This window comes from Colobus angolensis, unplaced genomic scaffold (assembly GCF_000951035.1).
Source record: "Colobus angolensis palliatus isolate OR3802 unplaced genomic scaffold, Cang.pa_1.0 Scaffold135, whole genome shotgun sequence".
Taxonomy (NCBI): Eukaryota; Metazoa; Chordata; class Mammalia; order Primates; family Cercopithecidae; genus Colobus; species Colobus angolensis.
In genome coordinates, this window is record NW_012114433.1 from 1209360 (window position 1) to 1234306 (window position 24947).

Here is a 24947-nt window from a genome sequence, read left to right on the forward strand (position 1 = left end):
TGACTATATTTCTTGGTGCACACATCCACACGTTGCTGTTGCAGGTGTGCCTAGGAGTGGAGCTGCTGTGTTTTGGGTTATGCAGTTCCGCTGTGGTAGACCCTGCACGTGGTTTTGCAAAGTGGTGTACCAAATTCTGCTCCAATCAGCAGTGCCTTGGCATGTTTGCCAGCATGTGCATTTTCAGCCTTTTAAAGTTAGCGTTTCTGATATGTATGTAGAAGTGTTTTTTTTTTTTTTTTAAATTCTGGGGTACATGTGCAGAACGTGCAGGTTTGTTACATAGGTATAAACGTGTCATGGTGGTTTGCTGCACCCAATCAACCCGTCATCTACATTAGGTATTTCTCCTGATGCTATCCCTCTCCTAGACCCAGAGTGAGCAGGCAACCTACAGAATGGGAGAAAATTTTTGCAATCTATGCATCTGACAGAGGGCCAATATCCAAAATCTATCAAGAATTTAAACAAATTTACAAGAAAAAAAACAACCCCATCAAAAAGTGGGCAAAGGATATGAACAGACACTTCTCAAAAGAAGACATTTATGCAGCCAACAAACATGAAAAAAACTCATCATCACTGGTCGTTAGAGAAAAGCAAATCAAAACCACAATGAGATACCATCTCACGCCCGTTAGAATAGTGATCATTAAAAAGTCAGGAAACAACAGATGCTGGAGAGAATGTGGAGAAATAGGAACACTTCTACAGTGTTGGTGTGGGAGTGTAAATCAGTAGAAGTGGTTTTAATGCATATTTCTATGAAGTCTAGTAAGATTCAGTACTTTTTCATATGATTTTGTGTGTGTCTGTCATGTGACAAGCCTGCTAAAATCCCTTGGAATTTCTCTTCTGAGTTATATTTTCTTTTCTTATCGATTTGTGGACTTTTGCGTGTTCTGGTTTGGAGTCTTTTGTTAGTTATATATGTGTTGCAGTTATCTTCCTCTTCTTTCCTGGTAGGCTGTATTGAACAAAAATTCTTAAATTTAATGAAGTCTGCTATTAATCTTTTCATTTAAGGTTAGTTTTTTAAGACAATTTTTGTTGATGGTCTTTATAAGCATCTTTACCTCTCAAAAAGTCATGAAAATATTCTTGTCATGTTTGGTGACTGACAATTCAGTGGAGAAAGAACTATTTTTTTTTCTTTTAGGCATTTTATTGTTTTGTCTTTCAGATTTAGAACTGTAATTCTAGGTAGATTTTTGTGTTTACGTTGAAGTTGAGGTCAGGTATCGTCTCTCATCATCCCCTGACGGTACTGGGTTTTCTCAGCACTATTGATTGAAAACACAATTATTTCCTCACTGATGGGCAGTTTCGTCCCTATATATGTGGACCTATTTTTGGACATATGGTTTTGTATTGGCATAATCGTCTATCTTGGTGTAATCCCATCTTTTCTTAACTACTCTAGTTTAATTTAGTTTTACTAGGTTGTACAGTTAATCCTCACATTTAATTTCTCTCAATAATATTTTATAGTTTTTTGTGTAGAGGTCTTGCACATCTTTTATTGGTTTCATTCTAATATTAGTTTTTTTCCTAGTGTTAGAAAGAAATAGCTCTATCCAATAACATAGCTTTGTTCAGCTTTAATGTGTTATGTGTTGACTGACAATCCATTTATTTACCAATTATTATCCATTTATTTACCATGGGTAGGTAAGTCTTTACTTAGGTCTCAAAATCATCCATAATTCATTAGATTATGTGAAGTATTCTTAGTACAATTATATATTTTTTCTTTAGACTGATATAGTTTTCCCAGTTGATAGAACATAATGATTAAATGTATGAATAGTGACTTGTAAAAGTTTGTATATGTCATAAAATACCTTTTGAGTTTTTCTGTGTCATGAAAGAATATCTCAAATCTGTGGGGTTTTGCTTGTTGGCTTGTTCAGTCATTGATTCACTCTTTCACATCTGTTAAGTGTTTTGGGTGTGGTGTGCTCTGTTTTGTGGGCATTGGAGGACCGCAGTCCTCGCTTTCCAGGGCCATTTCGTCTCATGGGGAGGACGTAGTTTTTTATAAGGCGATACCTGCTGTGTTACATGTACAGACTAACAGAGGCCACAGAAATGGCAATATTTAACGTTTTTTTCAGACATAAAGCTTTTTTTTTTTTTTTTTTGAGACAGGGTCTTGCTGTGCTGCCCAGGCTGAAGTGCAGTGGCATGAACATGCCTTACTGCAGCCTTGACCTTCCTGGTGCTCAAGCCATCCTCAACCCTCAGCCTCCCTAGTAGCTGAGACCGCAGGCATGCCACCACACCGGCTACTTTTTCAACTTTTTGTAGAGGTGGAGTTTTGCTATGTTGCCCTAGCTGGTCTCAAACTCCTGGGCTCAAGTGATCCTCCCATGTTGGCCTTCCAATGTGCTGGGATTACAGGCGTGAGCCACCATGCCTGGCTGACATGAAGCCTTTTTTTCTTAGATGGAGTCTCTCTCTGTCGCCCAGGCTGGAGTGCAGTGGCGCGATCTCGGCTCACTGCAAGCTCCGCCTCCTGGGTTCACGCCATTCTCCTGTCTCAGCCTCACGAGTAGCTGGGACTACAGGCACCCGCCACCACGCCCGGCTAATTTTTTGCATTTTTTTAGTAGAGATGGGGTTTCACCATGTTGGCTAGGATGGTCTCGATCTCCTGACTTTCATGATCTGCCTGCCTCGGCCTCCCAAAGTGCTGGGATTACAGGCCTGAGCCACTGGACATGAAGCATTTTTAAAGTCACTACTACATACCAGTATATGACTCACTCGTGGGAAAAAAATCTTAGCATTTCAACTAAAATGTGAATTAAAATATCAATTTTTTATATACAAATTGTGTTAGTTATTTCAGCAGAATTTTAATTATATTAGTTGTTTTCATAGCTGTTTCTTCTTTGGAATGAAATTGTGTTAATTTATAAACCTGCATATAGATAATTAATCTTTTATAATGCTCTTTGCAGAATCAAAGAATTCCATCGGACATGGTGTTTCTTAGGACTTCCGAAAAAGCAGGTATTTTTACATTTAAAAAAGCTTACCTAACTGTATATTATAATTGCAAAAACAAATTTACAAATATCTATACAAGCGAAAACTGTTTTCCTTACATTTTTAGTAGGCTGCAGCAATGAGGAATATTCTGTAGAAATGGTATTTTACTTTAAATATAAACACATGAAACCTCTGAAAAAAGAGTCCACATTTTCATATGAAGCTACTTTACAAAGAAAATACATGTACTCCAGTTACCTTGCTGATGATTTAGTATTTTCATAGTTTAATTTTCATTTTAAAAGGTAAAAGTAAAAATTATCCTGTAAAAATTTTCTTTGAATAATATATTGAATTCATTAACACCTAAATTATATTTAATAGTCAATATTTAAAAGGGTGTTTGCTGTGAAATATATTTGTTTAAAAATAATCCTATCAGGACCTATGTATCCGATGAGTGTTTTCATTCAAATTCATACTGACATCTAATTAAATGATGATGTTACTTAAAATTTGATGGCTATTTTGCATTTGCAGTTTTATTCAGCAATTCAGCAAATACTTGTTTACCACTTACTATTAATATGTACCAGGCACTAATTGTTGCTTAAGATACAAACGGGAGCAACTTTTTTTTTTTTTTTTTTTTTTTTTGAGATGGAGTCTGGCTGTGTCGCCCAGGCTGGAGTGCAGTGGCCGGATTTCAGCTCACTGCAAGCTCCGCCTCCCGGGTTTACGCCATTCTCCTGCCTCAGCCTCCCGAGTAGCTGGGACTACAGGCACCCGCCACCTCGCCCGGCTAGTTTTTTGTATTTTTTAGTAGAGATGGGGTTTCACTGTGTTAGCCAGGATGGTCTTGATCTCCTGACCTCGTGATCCACCTGTCTTGGCCTCCCAAAGTGCTGGGATTACAGGCTTGAGCCACCGCGCCCGGCCTCGGGAGCAACTTTTACAGCGTGGATGGTCTCGGTGGAAGTGCATCCATGGACAGTGATAATCCTGATTGTGTAGGTGCTGGACTCAGAAATGTTTGGGGCTATGTGGGAACAGATAATTTTGCCTATTGAGTTGATGCAGACTTTGCAGAAAAAACGCTATTTGTATGACCTGAGCTTTCAAAAATATAAAGATGGAAAAGAGGTAATTGGATAGAAGCGTAGTGTGGCCAAATAGAAAAATTGTTGGAAATCGGGAAACCTGAGTTCGAATCACTTTGGCCAGTTTCTAGTTATTGACCTTGCCAGGTGGGCACACGTTTTCATCATCTCTGAAGTGAGGGAGGTATATCAAGTAACATCCAGAGTTTCTTTCTGCCCTACATTCCTGACATTTTTTATAAATGAACAGTAGTTTTTATAGGAAGCGAGGCATGTTACTATTTTTATTAGAAACTCAGCATATATCTTATTTCTAGTGTGATAACTGTAGAAAGGACTGTTAGATTTCAGAGTTGTTGATTTAATTTTTCTCTATAAACATACTTTTAGAAGTGACATTTTTGTCATGAGAAAGAAGAAAAGTGTTTTCTCTTTCTACCAGTTGTTGTTATGATTATTTACATTGTGAGATGAATTCTGCCATTAACAGGAGATCAGCTCTACCCAATAATCAAGTGACTTCTGTACACTTGATATGTTTATTTTATTATGTGTTGTTTCATGTGAGCTTTTATTTTCCCAGCTGTGGCAGGGACTGGCTGGCTACTTTTCCAACCCATTTCTCTTTCCTGTTGGAAACACGGCTGGACTGCCTTTCCTGCCCAGTTAGCTGGTCCCATGTCACTGAACTCTAGCCACAGGGGGAGAGCCAAAAGTCTGTATGCCACATCTAGCCTTGCAGCTAACCTCTCCTGCAGGCTCCTGCTCATCTCTTGCCCCTTGCTGGTTAGATGGCCATGACTAGGGCAGTCGTGGAAACTGCTTCTTAAAGATGCCAAAGCTTCCATCAGCCTGGTGTCCTGAATGAATGTGTGGAACAGAGCCCCTCCCCTTCCATTACCAAATGGACTGTATATGAAAGAGAATGAAACTCCTATCATTAAGCAGTTCCATTTGCAAGGTTAATCTTTTATGCTGGCTGGTGTTTCCTTAACTGATTTCTCATCCTAATTGCTCTTCATTCTGGAAGCCTTCTTACTAAATTCTCTTTGCAAGTGGCATTATTTGCTTTTGAAATGTTAATGTTTATATTTTGAAGCCATCATTTGCCAATATTGGAGTAGAATGTGCTCTTTTTTCAAGTATTTCTGTTCTTCTTAACAATAGTGTAATAAGACCATTTAGGTGCTTTTACAGTCCAGTGGGTAGGCTGCCGTCATAGTTTGTCACATGGGAATGACTCACCTCGTAGTGTATTGCTTCACAGCACAGACGGCTGAGTGGGAGAACTCTGCAGGCCCTCCAGTCCCCAGAAAGGCTGAACTCCTCAACCATAGACGGAGGCCAGAATGTATAACCCTTGATCACGGCGTGTGGTCCTTCTGTGTGTTGCTGGATTTGATTTGCAACTGTTTCGTTTAGGCTTTTTTTGCATCTATTTTTAAAGGATGTATTGGACTGGGCACGTTGACTCACACCTGTAGTCCCAGCACTTTGGGAGGCCGAGGTGGTTGGATCACTTGAGGTCAGGAGTTCGAGACTAGCCTGGCCAACATGGCAAAACCCCATCTCTACTAAAATATATATATATATATGCAGAAATTAGCCAGTCGTGGTGACACAGGCATGTAATTCTAGCTACTCAGGACGCTGAAGCAGGAGAATCACTGGAACCTGGGAGGCAGAAGTTGCAGTGAGCCGAGTTTTCGCTACTGCACTCCAGCCTGGGTGACGAGAGTGCAACTCTGTCTTCACAAACAAAAAAACATGTATTGACGTACAGTGTTGTTTTTTTTTTTTCTTGTGTTATTTTTGTTTTGGTGTCAGGGTAATACTGGCCTCCGTGGAATGAGTTAAGAAGTGATCTTTCTTCTATTTTTTGGAAGAGTTTGTGAAGAATTATTAATTCGTTGTTAAGTGTTTGATAGAATTCACCCATGAAACCCTCTGGGACTGGACTCTGATTTTTAAAAAATTTCTAATTCAGTTTCTTTACTTGTTACAGGATTATTCAGATTATCTGTAGACCCAGTCAGTTTTGGTAGTTTGTGTCTTTTTCATAATTTGTCCACTTTATCTAGGTTATCTAATTTGTTGCCATGCAGTTGTTTTTAGGATCTCCTAACAGTCCTTTTTGTTTCTGTCATGTTGATAGTCATGTACCCTCCTTTGTTCCTAGTAACTCTTTTGAACTCCTCTCTTTTTTTCTTGGTCACTCTAGCTTAAAGGTTTGTCAATCTTGTTGATCTTTTAAAATATCCAGCTTTTGGTTTTAATGATTTTTCATACTTGTTTTTCTGTTCTTTATTTCATTTATTGGTTTCTGTTTTTATTGTTTTCTTCTTTCCGCTTGTTTTCTGTTCAGTTTAGTCTTCTTTTTGTAGTTTAAGGTGGAAAGTTAGATTATTTACTTGAGGGTCTTTTTTAGTACAGGTGTTTATAACTACAAATTTCCATCTAAGTCCTGCTTTTGCTGTATTTCATGAGATTTGGCCATACATCTCAAAATTAATTTCTAATTTCCCTTGTGATTTTTTCCTTGATTCATTGCTTATTGATTTTTAGTTTTTACTTTTATTTTTTTTTGTAGAGACAGGGTCTTGTTTTGTAGAGACAGGCTGGAGTGCAGTGACATGATTATAGTTCACTCTGATGATCACTGTAACTTTGAACCCCTGGACTCAAGCAGTTCTCCTGCCTCGGCCTCCCAGGTAGCTAGCAGTACAAGCATACAACACCACATCTGGGTAATTTTTAAATTTTTTTGTAGCGACCGGCTGTGTCTGTTGCTATGTTGCCCAGGCTGGTCTCGACTTCCTGGCCTCACGTGATCCTCCCACCTTAGCCTCCCAAAGCACTGGGATTACAGGTGTGGAGTCACCTTATCTGGCCTGATTCGTTGTTTATTAATGAATATGAATTTCTACATATGTATACGTTTTCTAAATTTCCTTCTGTTATTGATTTCTAATTTCATTCCATTGTAGTTGGAGAATGTACTTTATATGATTTCTGTCCTTTGAAGTTTATTCACATTTGTGAAAAATGTCCTAACATATTGGGTATCCTTGAGAGTATTCTGTATGCACTTGAGAAAAATCTACATTCTGTTCCTGTTGAGTGGAATGTTCCATAGATTTTTGTTCTAGTTGGTCTGCATCTTTGTTCAAATCTTCTTTTTTCATTCATCTTCTGTCTGGTTGTCCTATCCATTATTGAAAGCGGAGTACTGAAGTTTGTCACTCTTTCTCTGTTTTTCCTTCTATTCTGTCAGATTTTGATTCATGTATTTGAAGTTCTGCTGTTAGATGTAAATATATTAATGTTTGCTTGGCAGATTGACCCTTTTATCATTATAAAATGTCTTCAACCATGCCACCTCTCTTTTGGTTACTGTTTGCACCTTTTTTCTGTTGTCATACTTTCTACCTATTTGTGTCTTTGTACGCGGAGTATGTGTCTTGTAGACAGTATGTAATTGCATCATGATTTTTCATTCATTCTGTCAATCCGTAATCAGCTTTATTTAGGAAAATTCACATCCAATAAAATGTATCCATTTATAATCTTAGCAGGTATGTACACTTGCTAATTATTATTATTCTCGAGCTCACTTTGCCTTGTTGTCCTGCCTGATCAGCCCTACAGCCCTACCTCAGTCCCTCCAGTGTCTCTTCTCTCATACCTGGCTGTAGAACTCCAGCTGAGAAGGCCACACAGGCATCTGACTGGAGCTCTGTGAATCAGTAGAGTTCACTGTGTACCCCACAGTGTTCCTGTTGACTAGGCCCGTTTTTGAAGGTGGCTTATTCCAACTTTCTCAGTGTTTCTCCTGCCTGCCTTTACCACCTGTTCATTCACTCTCAGCCATCAACCCTCCTCTCAGCTCCACCGCTTTCAACTACATCTCCATTGTTTTCTTTCTGTAGGCATTGAAAAATGTCTCTACCCAGTCACCAAAGACCACCCCCAACCCCCAGTGACACGACGCAGCTATCTGGCTACCATCCTGTCTCTGTCCTTTGCTTTGCAGCCAAACCTTTTGAATAAGATGTTTTTCGTCATGACCTCACCCTACATCCCCTTTCTCCGTGAAATTTAAATGGTGTTTCTCAGGATTCTGTCCCAAGCACACCTACGTTTGTGATGTATATGTTCTTCCTGGGAAACTATAACTTCATTCATGGCTTTATATCATCTGATATACACCAGAGCCTGATGGGTTGTAGGTGGCACACTCAAAAGTTTCCATCGGTCTCTGCATGTTGATTGGAGCCTTTAATCCATTTCTATTTAATGTAATTACTGATAAGGCAGAATTTACATCTGCAATTTAGCTGTTTGTTTTCTGTGTGTCTTGTGATATTTTTGTGTGTCTTTGTAGCTCCATTACTGCCTTCTTTTTTTTAAAATATTTTCTAACGTGATGTTTTAATTCCTCATTATTTCTATTGTAATGTACTTAAAAAACTATTTTGTTAGTGGTTGCACCAGGGATTTTAACTAACACAGCTCGCTCTTAACTAGGTTTAGTGTTTTTCTTGAGTAAATGCTACTGGAATTCTTTCAAGTCTGGTTATTTTCCAGAGTTCTGAAACAGTTGCTTTTGATAATTTTCACTAGTCTTCTCATTGCAGTTATACAGAAGTATATTTTCAGAGGTTTTTATACTGCCATCCCTGCTTACTTCACCTACTTATTTATTTATTTGTCCTGTTTTACAAATGTGTATCCAGTGTAATGAATAACAAAATGCTTTGATTTGGGAGATGCTATTGTATTAATTGCCCTTTTAACAATTATGATAGAAATATATGGAAGATACTATTCCAAATATGAAAACAGTTTTGAGTAATTAATTTAAGAGGAAAACATTATGTAGATTGTGTTAGAAGATAAATTATGAACAAAGTCAAGCACTTTAAAGCTGAAAGGGTGTTTGGAAATGTTCACTTTTCAGAAGAGGAATCTGAGGGCTGGAGAATGTAAATACCTTGCTTAACATTATATGACTAATAGCAATTTTATGGGTTTTTGTTTTTGTTTGTTTTTTCTCTTTTTGGAGGAGGTCTTGCTTTGTCACCCAGGCTGGAGTGCAGTGGTGCGATCTTGGCTCACTGCAACCTCTGCCTCCCAAGTTCCAGTGATTCTCCTGCCTCAGCCTCCTTAGTAGCTAGGACTCCAGGCACGCCACCATGCCTGGCTGATTTTTGTATTTTTAGTAGAGATGGGGTTTTACCACATTGACCAGGCTGGTCTTGTACTGCTGACCTCAAGCGATCCACCTACCTCGGCTTCCCAAAGTGCTGGGATTATAGGTGTAAACCACCGAGCCCGACCACTAATAGCAATTTTGGAAATTCTTCCTCAGCCTCTTAAAAATCTTTTCACTGCATCATTTTTAAGCCATAGTAAGACAGTAAAACATAAATGGAGTAGTAGAACATTACTCAAATGAGATACTCTTTTGTGTTAACCTTGGATAAATAACACTTTCAAATTGATGATGTTTTAAAACATTCCTCTCTAATTTTGTCTTACATTCCACATTGTAGGGAGAATCACTCTTTGTAGTGGAGTGATATTTAATATTTTGAACGTCGTGGATCCCTTTGAGAATCTTAAGAATTATCACCTCTTTCCTCAGAAAAATGTATACAGTGCACACGTACACTAGATTTTTTATTGTTTACATATCCCTGGAAGATTATTGATGGGTTCAAGTTAAGACCCTGCTGTAGTTTGTTTTAACCTATGCTTCTATTTTCATCCTCAGTTTTATTTTTTCTGTCAAATTTAAATTGTTAAAATAGTAGTTACTCAAAAGCACATATTAAGAAGTCAGGGCCGGGCACGGTGGCTCACACCTGTAATTCCAACACTTTGGGAGGCCAAGACGGGCAGATAACGAGGTCAGGAGATCAAGACCATCCTGGCGAATACTGTGAAACCCCGTCTCTACTAAAAATACAAAAAATTAGCCGGACGCGGTGGCAGACGCCTGTAGTCCCAGCTACTTGGGAGACTGAGGCAGGAGAATGGCGTGAACTCGGGAGGCGGAGCTTACAGTGAGCTGAGATCCGGCCACTGCACTCCAGCCTGGGCAACAGCGCAAGACTCCATCTCAAAAAAAAAAAAAAAATGAAGTCAGGTTGTTTTTTCATGCTATTTTTCTTCTCCTTATAAAATAGACTAAAGAGCTTTCAAGCTATATAAAATTTTTGTTGTAATATTGCTTTCAAGAATTCTTAGCTTTAGAAATTCTGTGTGATTTTTAAGTAATTGAAGTTTTCTTATTGCCTACTTGTTTTCAGTAGACTACAAATGTACTGAAGTTTTGTATCTGCTAACACTTTTAATACTGTTTTATTACTTTTTAGTTTTGGTTTGAAAAAAATCTGATAATATATTGTTATTATAATAAGAACATTTTAAATCTTAGATATGATAGAAATCCTAAGTGTTAATATATGCAGCGTATCCCAGCTTGAACACTAGCAGCTGGGTGCTTGTCGGTACAGCATGGCAGGTTGCTTATGGCATCATATTGACTGTGTATTAACACAGAGTAATCTGTTGGACTGTGAGCTGATTGTTTAGAATGTAAATGAAGCTGTTGATGGATCTGGTGACTGATGGCTTAGATTCCAATTAATCAATTGCTTCATCACTTTCTTAATTCAGATTAAATATCTCCAGAGTGCACACAATTCTTTTAGTGGTATTAAGAGAAATTAATGCTTTAGAACTAATTTCATCAATCTCTTATAAATGCCAATATCTTTTTCACTTGTCTCCTAAGTGATGACATTATACTTTAAGTGTTTGGGACATATTATGGTACCTCAGCTGTCACTTGTTAGTGGGACGGGGGGTGGTTAAATGATACTGTACTCATCCACATGATCTCTGTAGTGCTATTCATCTTGCTACCAGCTTGAAACTTTCATGCCGAGTCATTAAATCATATAAATGATTTAAAAATTAAGTTTAATGGCAGACGATCTGGTGTTGTAAATGCAAAGTCAATGCCTATCTTTCTTTTGTTGGCCCATCTCTTTCAGAGCTATTGGATTTGTGAGCTGTTGTAGGAAGTCTGCTAATATTACAGGGTGACTTGTGCGATATGACAGACTCGTGCTCCGATGATGTCCCGTCAGTTTCTTCAGCACACTTGATGCATCCTCCTGTGTGACACATACACAAGTTGATCTTAATTTAATTGTCATTAAGCCTATCCTTTCCTGTCGACTCTTGTCAATTGTATAAAATAAAATCAAGTATTCATAAGCAGTCTGTAATAGGATATAAGCAGACCAATTTAATAATACGTGTTTTGCTGAGCCTTAACTGGCATCAGTTGCAGCGAGTGCTTTCTGTTAAAAAATTATTAGATGCAGTTCTTGTGAAACAAGTCAAACTGGCCATACTTCTGATTTGCTAGAGTTCATTCTTTCTCTCTTTAAATCACATCAGTTACTGCAAGGTTAGTATTTTTAACTGTACTTAACTTGAGTAAAAGTGGTAACATGTCGTTTTTCTTCTAAGTTTAAAAAATAGCATATGATTTAACATGAGGCATGTCTTTTTTCTTTAAACAAAGGCAGCTATTTTTTCAGTGTTTAATAAGTTTACAGAAATTTAGATATTTATTTCACTTTTAGAAACACAGAATGCGGGAAGTTTATGAGACTCCAGAGATTCTCACTTGTTTTTTCTTTATGTAATAGAAAATCTAGAGCAGAGTGAATGGCACTCTGGCATCTCACAGATGTGTCAGATAGAGTCTAGAATCCAGTCCATTTTATGTTATTTTTATATTTTATATCAGAATATTCACACATACATAAAGGGGAAAATTCAATCTAGAAAAAATACTGTAACTTTGAAGTAATATGCGCTGCAAACTTTCATGTACTGTTTCTTAGCTGAAACCAGTGAGCTTGTGCAACATATTTTTTTATCATTCTTTTGACAGATCCATAACATGGTTTATTTAAATATATCCTTGTGTGTGTGTGTGTGTATATATATACACATGTATAAGTATATGTCTCTAAAATCTTTAAAATTAACCTTAATTGTTCAGTTATTTACCTTTAGGAATACTCGTTTTAATATTTTTATATTTTATTTTTGTATTTTATTTTATACACACACACACACACACGGAGAGAGAGAGAGAGAGAGAGAGAGAGAAACAGAGAAACAGAGACAAAGTCTCACTCTGTCACCCAGGCTGGAGTGCTGTAGCTTAATCATAGCTCACTGCAGTCTTGAACTCCTGGGCTCAAGTGATCCTTCCACCTCAGTTTTCCCGGCTGGGACTACAGGTGCTCGCCACCATGCACCATGCCCCACTAATTTTTTATTTTTTATTTTTTGTAGAGATGGGGTTTTGCCATGTTGCCCAAGCTGGTCTTGCACTTCTGGTCTTGCACATTCTCATGTCTTGGCCTCCTAAAGTGTTGGGGTTACAGGCGTGAGCCACTGTGCCCTGTAATCAGATGACATTGTCTCAGATATAACTTTAATTGATAATGCCAATAACTGGAGAATTTTTTCATGACTCTTGATCTTTTTGTGCCTCAGACAAGTGGGTTAATGTCTCTGTATTTCTCAGATTCCATTTTAACAATGATAATTCCCATAGTACAGGGTAGTTAAAAGGATTAAAAATAAAATTGGTGGGGTGAATACACAGATAGGGTACTTTTAGGCGCTGAGTTGCTGGAAGCTACAATTAGTTGAAAATGTATCAGCTAGGAGAGAAAAAGTGTTTAATACTTGTGTAGAGTAAGAGACCTCAAGAATACTCAGTAGCAGGCGGAAATACTTCTAGGAGGTTCGGGGGTAGGGAAAGGAGGGTGTTATGGATGTAGATTTGCATGGACATTTCAGTTGTAGAATGTTCTGTGGAAAGGGTAGGCTGGACTAAGCTATGTGAATATCTGTTCTTACATAATCAAATGATTTCTCCAAATTTGAGAAACAAGTAGGTACCATGATACGAGTTCCCAGTATACGACACTCATGACGTATTTTCCATGAAATTTTACAACATAACTTCAGGGTAAGTCTTATACAGATAAAAAAACCCTGAGGTGTAACAAGTCAAGTTACTTGAAATTCAGGGGCATGAGTAATCAGTTACAGGGCTGGTGTTCAGCTTCTGACTCTCTGGCTCTGGCTTCTCTGTTATGCCAGCTTTGGGATGGAAGCCTCCAGAGCAGGCATTCTCAGCTTTGTCTAGCACTATTGGTGCTTTGGGCCCAATATGTCTTTGCTGTGGTGGGCGGGTCTGTCTTCTGCACTGTTGGGTGTTGAGAATATTCTTGTCCTCATTCCACCAGAAGCAGTAGCATTCCCCTAACTTCCTTTCCAGTTGTGAAAACCAACAGTGTCGCTCTAAGTTGCCAAATGTAAATTGTCCCTAGTTGAAAAACTATGGAGGACTTTTCATCCATTGAAGAGAATCTCTAAAATTAACCGTAATTGTTTAGTTATTTACCTTTAGGAATACTTGTTTTAATATTTTTCAGAGACCTTTCTCAGTGAGAACAGATTGAGTCTGCAGAAATTGAGCCACGGCCTATTATCTTCATCTCTACCCCAACTCCATGTGCAGGAAGCTCTACTCTAAGCCTGTGCAGCCAAAAAGTCAGGGGCTCTGTCTTCTGCAGTTCCTAGGCTATGGCTACAGCCCCACCCAGGAAGGCCTGGCCATGGCTCTTATTTTCCCCAGACTCATGTGGCAGAAGCCCAATTCCTGACAGACTTGGCCTAGGGCACTAACATCAAGTAACCTAAAGTGGACTAGATTCTAGACTCTACCTGGGCTCCTGAGCATTCTAGCCCAGTGAGTCCCAGCCCCAGCAGCTTGTAAGGCAGAGCTGACAGTGCTGGAGGGGCTACACCACAACCCCATCCCCAGTGTCCACTTGATGACCTGAGTGTCACTCCTGGTAGAGCTGGCTGCTGTCCTGTCCCCAATTCCAGTGCTGTTCTCTAGAGTGAGAGACAGGTCCTAAGGACTGAGATGTCTGCAGCTTTACCTACCGACTTTGTTTGAAAAATAGCCTGGCAGAGTTCATTTCTGAGGATGTCGTTGAGAACACTGGAGAGCTTGGTGGTCACCATTTCAGAGGGCAGAAACAGCAACCCAGCCAGAAGCTTCTTGGAGAGTACTGGATCCAACCTATCGTGAGGCCGGGAGGCTGTGTGCATGTGCTAGGCGCTCTCAGAAGCAGCTGCAGTGGGACTCGGGGCAAATGTGAAAGGACTCCCTGGGTGACGAACAGCCCTCCATGATGCGAGAGCTCACCGACCCAAGGGGCTTACCCACAACCTCTGAGCTGGCCAAATGATACATGGTCCTCTGTCCCCAAGGTGAGTCCTACAATGCTGAGCTTACACATGACATCACAGGCATCCCTGTCAGTCTGGAAGATGGTTTGCGCACCCAAGGTGATGGTCTCAGGAGTCAATAGAGGACACCTTCAAGCCACCCATTCACCCATCCCTGACTGAACACGGGCAAAGTCATGAACTCCCTGAATTGTGAGAGGTCTCCAAGCCACACACAGCCAGTGATGAAGCGTGGAAGTCCAACTAGCTGAGCCAGCCTGAGCACCACCTTTTGTCACAGGATCTTTGGGGTGTCACTTTTCCAGCCAGAAACCTCTATGGCCCGTGGCACCTTTGTCTGAGTTTTGTTCAGGCCCACTGGGCTCATTCTGCCTACTTGGCTCAGCAGGCTTTGTTCAGCTTGTGCTGCCGGCCGGGATCCCATGCCTGCTGAGGGCGACCCAGGAACAGAGCGGCAAGAGGTGTGTGAGCGAGCGTGGGGTCTAGCCACTGCTCACAGCCAGGCATGCCGACTGTGGCAGGGCAGGCAGCTCCAGGTGCTGGCTGTGTGTGAGGCTGTGGCTGAACCAGGCACTCCGTAAGCGGCTTCCACTGCGGGCACCAGGAAACGTGGCCCCAGGAGGCTTGGGGACACTAAGAACCGCAGAGCCCCAAAGAGGATGTCACAGCCCTGGTTCAGTGAGCCGTTAGGTCTGGGCTCTCTGAAGGGCCACAGCTCTTCTGTCCTTCTCATTGCTTGCAATATGGCGAGTGGCAGGGCGTGTTTCAGCCCTGTTTGTGTTACAACTCTTTCATTCCCGCCATTCAGCTGGTCCTAAGTTCTTGTCCCGCATCCAGGAAGAACAAGGTATTTGGACAACTGGAGGGTAAGCAAAGCAATTAGGTGCTTTATTGAGCCACAGTGCAGCTCTCAGGAGACCCTAAGTGGGTAGCTCCTCTCCACAGGCAGGTCGTCACGATGATTGCAGCTCTTAGTGGAGAGGAGACCTGGAGTAGGTAGCTCCTATCAGCAGGCAGGTCGTCCCATTGAGTGTGCATCCCCCAGCAGAGAGGGGACCTGGAGTGGGTAGTTTCTCTCCGCAGGCAGGTTGGCTCGTGGAGTGTGCAGCCCTCAGCGTAGAGAGGACCTGGAGTGAGTAGTTCCTTCCCACAGCTGGTAGTCCCAATTTCTGAGTGAGTCTGGCTGAAACTGGCGGTTTTTATGGACTCAGAAAGGAGGAGGTGCGTGCTGATTGGTCCATGGACAGCCATGGGCGGGCCTGGGAACAGCGCTATCTGATTGGCTGTATGTCGCCAATGACGTCCTCACTCCCGGCAGTGGACTTCACTGGGAACTGGCAGCCCGGCCCCCAGGCTTCAGGTGGTTCCTGGCTTGAAGGTGGGTTTCACAGGGGACCTGCCCGTTTTTGCCCAGGAACTTGTCTGACTCCCACCATCAACATGCCATGTATGGTGCCCAGGCTGTTTGTCCCAAGGGGTGCCTGCAGGCCTGCCCAGAGCCACTCTCCCACGCTTGTTGGCGTCCAAAGTCTGGAGGGTGCCGACCCGGCAGAGTGCCGGGCATGTCAGCACTGCCCCGAGCACATGCATACCTGCCAACTCGGAAGGGGATGGAGATCCTGCCAGCTCCGTGGAGCATACAGCCCTGGGCACGCCTCCCTCACTGCAGCTGGCGTCTTCGCAGCCTCCCCTCCGGAGGGGCCACTGCTGCCATCACATTGATCAGAAAGTGGTTGACGTGGAGCTAGGCGCAACCCCCGGAAAGCCAAGAAAACTAGAAGGAGACTTGGCCATGGTAGTTCAGCCTGGCGACTGCAGAGTCTGAGCAGGGGGTCCGTGGCTGCATCCTGCAGGGGGATAGATTTCCTAGTAGTAGTTCAGCCCAGTGAATATAAAAATAAACAAATGACTGAAACAACAAACAACCCAAGTGCGGTTTTATTTTTTGTTATTTTTTGTGTTTTGTTTTGACATTTACGTATTGTAGTTGCAGCTGTTCAGTAAGTCAACTCTTGGTTGAAGTGCTGAGGTGGGGGACTGAGCCATGTGTTCTTGTATAACGGGTTTGGAGTTAGATGGACCTAATCATGGCACTCTTCACTCACTTGGGAGACCTTGGGGTACTTTACCTCTGAGCCTAAAATAGGGACAGTTTTTCCTTCTGTTTCACAGGACATCAGATATTGTATATAGGCCATGACTGGCAGCTCATAAGTAGATGCTTAGTGAATTTTAGTAACCTTCCCCTTTTTGGGGGAGAAAGAAGTGACTCTCTAGTAGACATGTATAACTCCATACATTTTTCGAAGAAGGGGTAGCGGTGGGCAAGTTTGGAGTACAGTATGGAATAAATTCCATGACTCCTTCCTTAATTTGGAGTGCTATGTCTGTTTCTCCCCTGAGAGTCTTTGCGAGGTATTTTCTAAACGAGCCAAGCCACCAGTGTGTGTGCTTGTCTTAAATCTCTCCCATGCCTCATTCTTCTCCTTGCCACATTTTCCCTGTCCTTCTCTCTCCTCCTCTCCGCCCTTGTTGTTCTCTCTGATCTTGACCCTTTGGCCTTTGAGGTTCCTGACAGAAAAGACCATTATGCTTGCAGAGGCAACATTTGCGGTGGCAGCGTCCTGCCGCGTTGAGACTTTGAGAAGACCTGATACAGGCTGTTGTTGGTCACCTACTTCCTGTACAGTGGAGGCGTTTTCCCATGACGGGTCCCTCAGAGGCTTCCACCTGTCTCTGGAATGGGACTTTCCCTGTCTTCCAAATGGTGAACAGTGAGTTCTCTTGGTGATTTTTGAGGCTAGGCTATTTGTATGATCAACCCCATACTATTAATAGGTCCTTCTAGAACCTCTTATTTTCTCTTTCGCATTTGTTTGCCTGTCTTTACTTGTTAGACTGTCACCTAACACTGTTAAGGTCAGTAGGAAACTTGGTAGCCAGAGTAATGCTTTCAGTATAGTAGGTGTTCAGTAAATATTGGTGAAATATGTGAGAGCATGCTGTGTGTCACCTGTGCTGGACTGTGGGAAAGCCACAAGTCTTCACCCAGAGTTTCTGGACTCGGCGTTCCCATGGAGTGTTTCTGGACATTTCCTGTAAAATCTTCATCAAGTCTTCGTTTACTTTCTTCAAGATAAAAGTAAACCTTTCCTTAACATACCTTTTCTTAACCATTATTTAGTTATTTATTTGTTGTTTTAATTGTGAGTACTTAATAGTATTAGTTTAGCCATTTTGAATTATTTTGACCACTATATCATAGTATTTCAGCTGCTTTATGCATTAGGTGATCTTCATCAGACTTTATTAGATCTATAAAAGCTTAGTTATTTCTGTGGGAAAAATGTTTCCTGAATGCTGAATGACTTAGAAATGACCACAATCAGAAGTTTTAGGCTGTTTGCTACATGGCTGCAACCTCTAAGCAGTGAGGAACTTTGAAAGGCTGTTCACCTATTTTTTCCTTCTAACAGTAAATTACAAAGTTATCTTAGGACTTCCAGCCAAGTTACAAAATTGCCTTACGACTCCCCAGTACTTAAAGTCATACCGTCATTACCGTAATGTTACTGTGTAAGAACCTTTTATTTAATGCTTCCGTTTTGCTGTGGTGATCACTTGTAAGCTGACTGAGCTCAGACTGTCTCTTCCTCTGGACAGAGGGAAAGGCCAGGAGCTCTGTTACGGCTGACCTTGGCTGCCAAGGTAGGGAGGAGCTGTAGCCGGCCAGTAATTTTCATGCACTGGCTCTGTCGGATGAGCACAAGCTCATGTCAGGAACTCCCCAGAGCCACCCTGGGCCTGGGTGGCATCGATTCCTCGTGTGATTCTGAATGAAATTGATGAATGGGAGCAAACACTGATATTCTCCTAGAATGGCAGTGGGAGCCAAGAACAACTGAGATGAGTCTCTTCCTCTGTAGGTGTTGAAATAGTTACAGTGTGCTTCCTGTAGTGCAATACTTCGAGGTTAAGTCTAGTTACTTGCATTATTTATCTCTTTATTGCAAACACCAGATGTTTGAGTCATACTTTTAGGTTGATATTTATTTAATCTAAATGTGTTTTTAAAACAGATTTTTAATCTCTGGGTTTATAATATGATTTTTATGCCATTCTGTAGAATTTGTTTGGGAAAGCATCTTAATGCATTTTTTAGGTTTCTGGAATCAAATTTTAGATTGTGTTGGAATTGTTGTTTCTGAGTTTAAACATTTCCATCAGTTGCTGGAAAGGCTGGTGTGTGAAGACCCCCTTCTGGTCCAGTGTAGTGTCAGAGGTCTCTCTCCTGCATGTCAGATTAGTTCGTCTGCTGAGCTGCTTGTTTATAAGCATTAGCCAGTATAATACTGAGTTCTGAAAACTAGACCTTACCTGATTGTGACCCCAAATTTATTCAATCTATTAAGTTGTAGTCACTAAAACACATAGTACTTATTGCCTGAATCTTGGCTTTCAAAATTTGGAGGAAAAACCGTTTTCTTCTCTGGTTTCTTGTTTTTGCCCTGGCTGTGCTGTGCAGCTATACATGGTATGCTTCAGAATCTTTCTAGATTTTCTCAAGTTGTACATGAAAGATTATTTGCCAATGAGCATATTTCGTTTAGTCTAACTGATGCCACCTTCTCCCTATAGTGTTAAGTAACTTTGTTACTTAAAAACAGAATTAAAATTCAAGATTTTAAAGTATATTTGAAATATTTGAAACTTGATAGAGCTTTTTTATTAAAAATCTATTTTAAAAAATCTACATATTATTTAAATCTAATTGTTGCTTCAGTACCATTGTAGTACATTAGCACTGTTGAAATTTTGTTCATTTCCAAAATTTAAGACTGTTCGTGTTTGAGAAAGGGTGTTATGAAGCAATTCACTTGTCAAATGTGAATATTTTTATACCAGTATAGTTGAGTTATATAGATACATATTAATAGGAAAGATAGATTGCAGTTGTATTAGCAGCCTAAATTGAGAGCTTTAATTTGCCATTTAAAACTTACTCCTAGAGTGAACAACACCTTTTTAAAAAATATGTTTTACATTGAAATAATTAATGACTCCTGGGAAGTTGCAGAGATAGTACAGGGAGACCCCGTGTGTCCCCTTCACCCACATTCCTCCAGTGGTTGACAACTTACCTGTAGTAGAATATCAGACCGGGATGTTGACACTGGTACAGTGTGTGCACGTAAGGCTGTGTTATTTCATCTTGGGTGTGGGTTCCTGTCAGCACCAATGCAGTCAAGGTGCAGAACTGTTGCACTACCCTGAGGATCTCCCTCACACTAGCCCTGTGGGCTCAGCCATCCCTCTGCTTCCAGCAGCCTTCACCCTGGGTAACCGTGAATTTGTTCTCCATTTCTATAAATTTGTCATTTCTGGAGTGTTATATAAATGAAATAAACCATTCATGACTTTCAGAGACTCTTTTTTTTTTTTTTGAGACAGAGTCTCACTCTGTCACCCAAGCTGGAGGGCTGTGGCGCGATCTCAGCTTACTGCAACTTCCGCCTCCTGGGTTCAAGCGATTCTCCTGCCTCAGCCTCCTAAGTAGCTGGGATTACAGGCACACGCCCCCACACCCGGCTAATTTTTATATTTTTAGTAGAGACGGGGTTTCACCAAGCTGGTTCAGGCTGGTCTCGAGCTCCTGACTTCGTGATCTGCCTTGGCTTCCCAAAGTGCTGTGATTACAGGCATGAGCCACTGCTCCTGGCCTAGAGACTCTTTCTCTACTTAGCACAACACCCTTGAGATCCATCCAAGTTGTTATATAAGTCAACAGTTTGTTCCTTTTTTACTGCTAACTAGGATTTCATGGATGGATGTACCACAGCACGTTTTAAACCGTTCATCATTGTTGGTCGGAGTTTTTTGTTGTTTACAGGTTTTTGTTATAAATAAAACTGCTTTGAACAATTATGTACAGCTTTTTTGTGGACATGTTTTTATATCTCCAGATCGATGTCCAGCAGTGGGGTTGCTGGTTTTTATGGTAATTATATGCTTATTTTAAGACTGACAAACCCTTTTCCAGAGTTACTGTTTTGTTTTACATTCCCACCAGCGATGCCTGGGACATCTAGTTTTGCCACATCTGGCCGATGTTTGGTGGTATGTGTAGCGGTGCTTCCTCATGGTTTGCACATGCCGCTCCGTTGTGGCTGTGACATTGAGCACGTTCTTGCTGCATGTTTGCCGTCCTCAGGACTCTAGGAAAGTGTCTCTTCATGTCTTTGGCCCATTTTCTAATTGGATTTTTTTTTTTAACTATTGATATTGAGAGTTCTTTATATATTCTACATAGGCGTCCTTTGGTCAGATACGCGGCTTACAAATATTTTCTACTAGTTTGTAATTTGTCTTTTCATCTTCTGCAAAGATCTTTACATATTCGAAGTATTTAATTTTATCAAAGTCCAATTGATTTTTTTTTAATGGGTTATGCGTTTCATGTCCTGTTTAGGAACTCATCTTCCAGCCATATGCCCTGCGGATTTCTTCTTGTGGTGGTTTTTTTTTTTTTGTCCGAAAAGTTTTACGTTGAGATCTGTGATCTATTTTGAGTTAATTACTGTATAAGATGTAAGGTTTAGGTCAAGGCTTTGGTTTTGTTGGGCTATGTATATCCAAATGCTCTAGCGTCATTTATAGTGAAGAGTCAGTTCTCCATAAATTACCTTTGTGAATGCATCAAAATTAGTTGCCATACTTGTATGTTGGGGGGACTCTCTCTGAGTTCTTTATTTTGTTCCATTGATCTGTGTTTCTGTTCCTTCTCCAGTATCAAACAATCTTGGTTACTGCAGCTATCTGATAAGTCTTATAATCTGGTGGGCTGATTTCTCCCAGTTTTTCTTCCTCCCCCTCCCCCCCCTTTTTTTAGCTCTTCTAAACAACTTTTAGCTCTTTTAAACAATTTTGCCTTTCTATACACATTTTAGAATAATCTTGCCTGTATCTTTAAAGAAAATCTTCATGGGACTATAATAGTCATGAAGTCTGCACCTGTTGGCATTTATGGGTGGCCAGGTTCTTCAGTTACTAGTTTGAGATAAAAAGGGCAAGATGAAAACAAGAAATCACCACTGTCCTTTCTTGATACCCGAGGACTCGAGCTGGACTGCACTTTTCCTCCTCTTCTAGAATCATCATCATTTTAAAAAATTTAATGTTCAGCATTTTTTTGCTTTATTTAGGAAGAATAAGAAAGAGTACATCTGCTGTATCCTTCTGGAAGTAAAATTCCCTTAAAGGTTTTATTCATTTTCTATTTTTTAAATAGGATCTTAAGCTTTATTATAGGAATTTTCACTGCGTGAAGCCATAGTGATTGCCGCATCACCGTTGTCCCCTGGAAGACTTCTCTGTAAATGACCAGTCTTGTTTCATCCGTATGTCTCACTTGGATACAATCCTGTGTATAATTTGATTGCGTTAACAAATTCAGCATTTACAAATTACAACCACAGTTCCATTATCATACCATAAACTATTGAACAAGGATTTCTTAGATTAACACTTGGTGAGTCTCCCGGTTTCTGATTGTCTCACACACCTCTTCTTACAGTTGATCTGTTCTAGTCAGGATGCGAGGGCCCTTCTCTTGCACTCGTTACAGGTATCTCTCAAATCTGTTTTCATCTACGACAATTCCTTATCTTTCTTTTTTTATTTGTTGAAAAAACAGGGTTATTGGACACAGAGAATATCTGATACTCTAGATTTGTGTGAGTGCATACACAAAACAACTATGTTATTAATTAATACATCTCTTTATTTCTTGTATTTTTGTTAACTGGTAGGTGGATCTAAAGGGTTGACCGTACTCATTTTCAGTTTTCTTTTAGCTTTTCATTATTTTGGTGAAAGAATACTACAGCGGTGCTTCTGTGTAGTCCTGTTTGTAACTGTAGGCAGATGTCTGCATGTCTCTCTTTTAGTGATGAATAGATACAGGTGCTATCAACTGATCTTCCCAGTATAACATTCTCCACCAGGCCGGGCGCGGTGGGTCACGCCTGTCATCACAGCACTTTGGGAGGCTGAGGCAAGCGGATCATGAGGTCAAGAGATCGAGACCATCCTGGCCAACATGGTGAAAACCCGTCTCTACTAAAAATACAAAAAAATTAGCTGGGCGTGGTGGTACGCACCTGTAGTCCCAGCTACTCGGTAGGCTGAGGCAGGAGAATCGCTTGAACCCGGGAGGTGGAGGTTGCAGTGAGCCGAGATTGCGCCACTGCACTCCAGCCTGGCGACAGAGCTAGGCTCTGTCTCAAAAAAAAAAAAAAAAAAAAAATTCTGAAACCTCAAAAGTCACCTGGATGAATTCTCACTGTGGTTAAACTGTGAATTATGTTTTATATGCTGCTTTTTATTTTTTAGGAGTTTTTTAAAAGTTTACTGTAATTTGGCTTTTTAATTATATAAAATGTATCTGATTTTAAAGTGAACAGTATAAGATATATTCAGAAGTCTTAGCATCTAATCCTGTTCCCTTCCTCCCTCTATAGGTATTATACACACATACATGCACACACAGATATATGTGCACACACACGGAAGCATTTACATGCATACAGATACACTCAGATAGAGGAGCACACATAGAAACACAGATTTGCATGCCCTCACATCCCTCACACAGATATGCTTGCATGCGTACATAGGTACACGTGTGTGCACATATATGTTCACACACCAGTATGCACACACACAGAAACACACAGATCCTCAAGTACTTGTTCACAGTTATACATGCATATGATACACACATACCCATGTACACAAACATACACGCACACACACATATATACACGTGCATGTGTGCACACAGATATGCTTGCACACACACAAGTTAGCCATGCATGCACACTCATATATACATGCACACACACAGATACACACATAGATACATATCTACACACAGATGAACATGCATATATACAGTTATACATGCATAGAGATATGTATGGACATACACAAATTCTCTCTCCTCCCTCCCTTGTTCTTAACTATAATGTATTTTTCTATATATAATGTCCAGCACCTTGCTTGCTTCATTTCACAATCTATATCCTAGAGATCTTTCCACGACAGTGTATTGAGGTCATTGTGCTTTACTTTCTTCTCTCTCTCTATTGCCGTATGTGCTCTGTTTTATTCAGCTAGTCCTCTGTTTGTTCCCCTTTGTTTCACGACAGTCTTCTGTTACTATAAATAATGCTGCAGGGAGCAGCCTTGTGTGTATGTCATTTTGTGCTTTTGCTATTCCATCGTTAGAATAGTCTCTGAGAAGTGGGATGATAGCACGGCCAAAGAGTAATGGATTTTCTTGATAGAATATCTTAGCACGTTTGAAACTAGATAGGCCTGTGGGCATATGGTAACATTTACGTCAGTCTTAGCATTGTAGCTGTGCTTTTATGATTGAACATTTTTTATGATGGTAAATCTGATATTTTATTAGCAAGATAATACCATACACTCTTGAATATTTTTGTGTATTTGTTATTTTGTTATTATCAGAACATACATTGAAAGTAGAAATGATCAATGCAGTTTTTCTAAAATAGAAGACTGATTAATGTTAAACCTAATAGGCAAGAGCATCAGATAGGAAATAAGTGATTTAAAAGAATGTAATGGCCTACATCTTTTCATGAAACTTGTTTTGTGAATCAAGGAACATTGTGTAAAATAAAGGTTTTTAAGGATTTTTATTCCTGGGAATATCTAGGTTGTTATTTATTTGTCCTACTGTGCCCTGGAATTACTCTTTGATGGCACCTGTAGCTCAGGAAAAACCTTCTGTAACACAATTCAAGAGTGGTAAATTTTTATTTTCTACTTCCAAGGTTCGTGTTTTATTCGAACTGATCAACTAGATGGTGAAACTGACTGGAAGCTGAAGGTGGCAGTGAGCTGCACGCAACGGCTGCCGGCTCTGGGGGTGAGCAGCATCAAGACTACTCCATCCTTTTATCTTTAGTGGTAGTTTCTAGGTTTCACGCATATTTCTGTTTATACCAGCTAATTTATTTAATGCATTGAGAATTTGTTTTATAATTTCTTTATTCCTCATGAAGGTTCATTGAAGAATTATGCCAAAATAATTTCTGTGATGTCTTAGCACATAATCAGTTTTAGGTAATTGTGAATTTTCCTTGACACTTAGGTTTTCTTTCTCCTTTTGCTCACCTTCCCCCTCTTCCTTCCTCTCCTTGCCCTCCTCCCCCTCTTCCACCTCCTCCTCCCCCTCCTCTTAATGTCTTTTTTCTTTTTCAATTTATTTTATTTTTTATGTGACAGGTTGTCACTCTGTTGCCCAGACTGAAATACAGTAGCATGATCATAGCTCACTGCAGCCACAAACTCCTGGGCTCAAGTGATGCTCTCCTGAGTAGGTGGGAGTACAGGTGCACACCACCATGCCCAGTCAGTTCTTAGTTTTTTTTTTTGGTAAAGATGGGGGTC

General features: G+C 40.5%; 1 protein-coding gene across 2 annotated transcripts in view; it reads left to right on the forward strand.

Annotated features, from left to right (window-relative positions):
* The window catches only part of ATP9B (ATPase, class II, type 9B), a 290892-nt gene that overhangs the window by 79917 nt on the left and 186028 nt on the right, over positions 1–24947 (forward strand). For both annotated transcript variants that reach the window (XM_011934361.1, XM_011934362.1), the window contains exons 7-8: positions 2967–3018; positions 24329–24423. In XM_011934361.1, coding sequence (XP_011789751.1) covers positions 2967–3018; positions 24329–24423 — 147 coding nt within the window. The remainder of the gene's footprint in view (positions 1–2966; positions 3019–24328; positions 24424–24947) is intronic.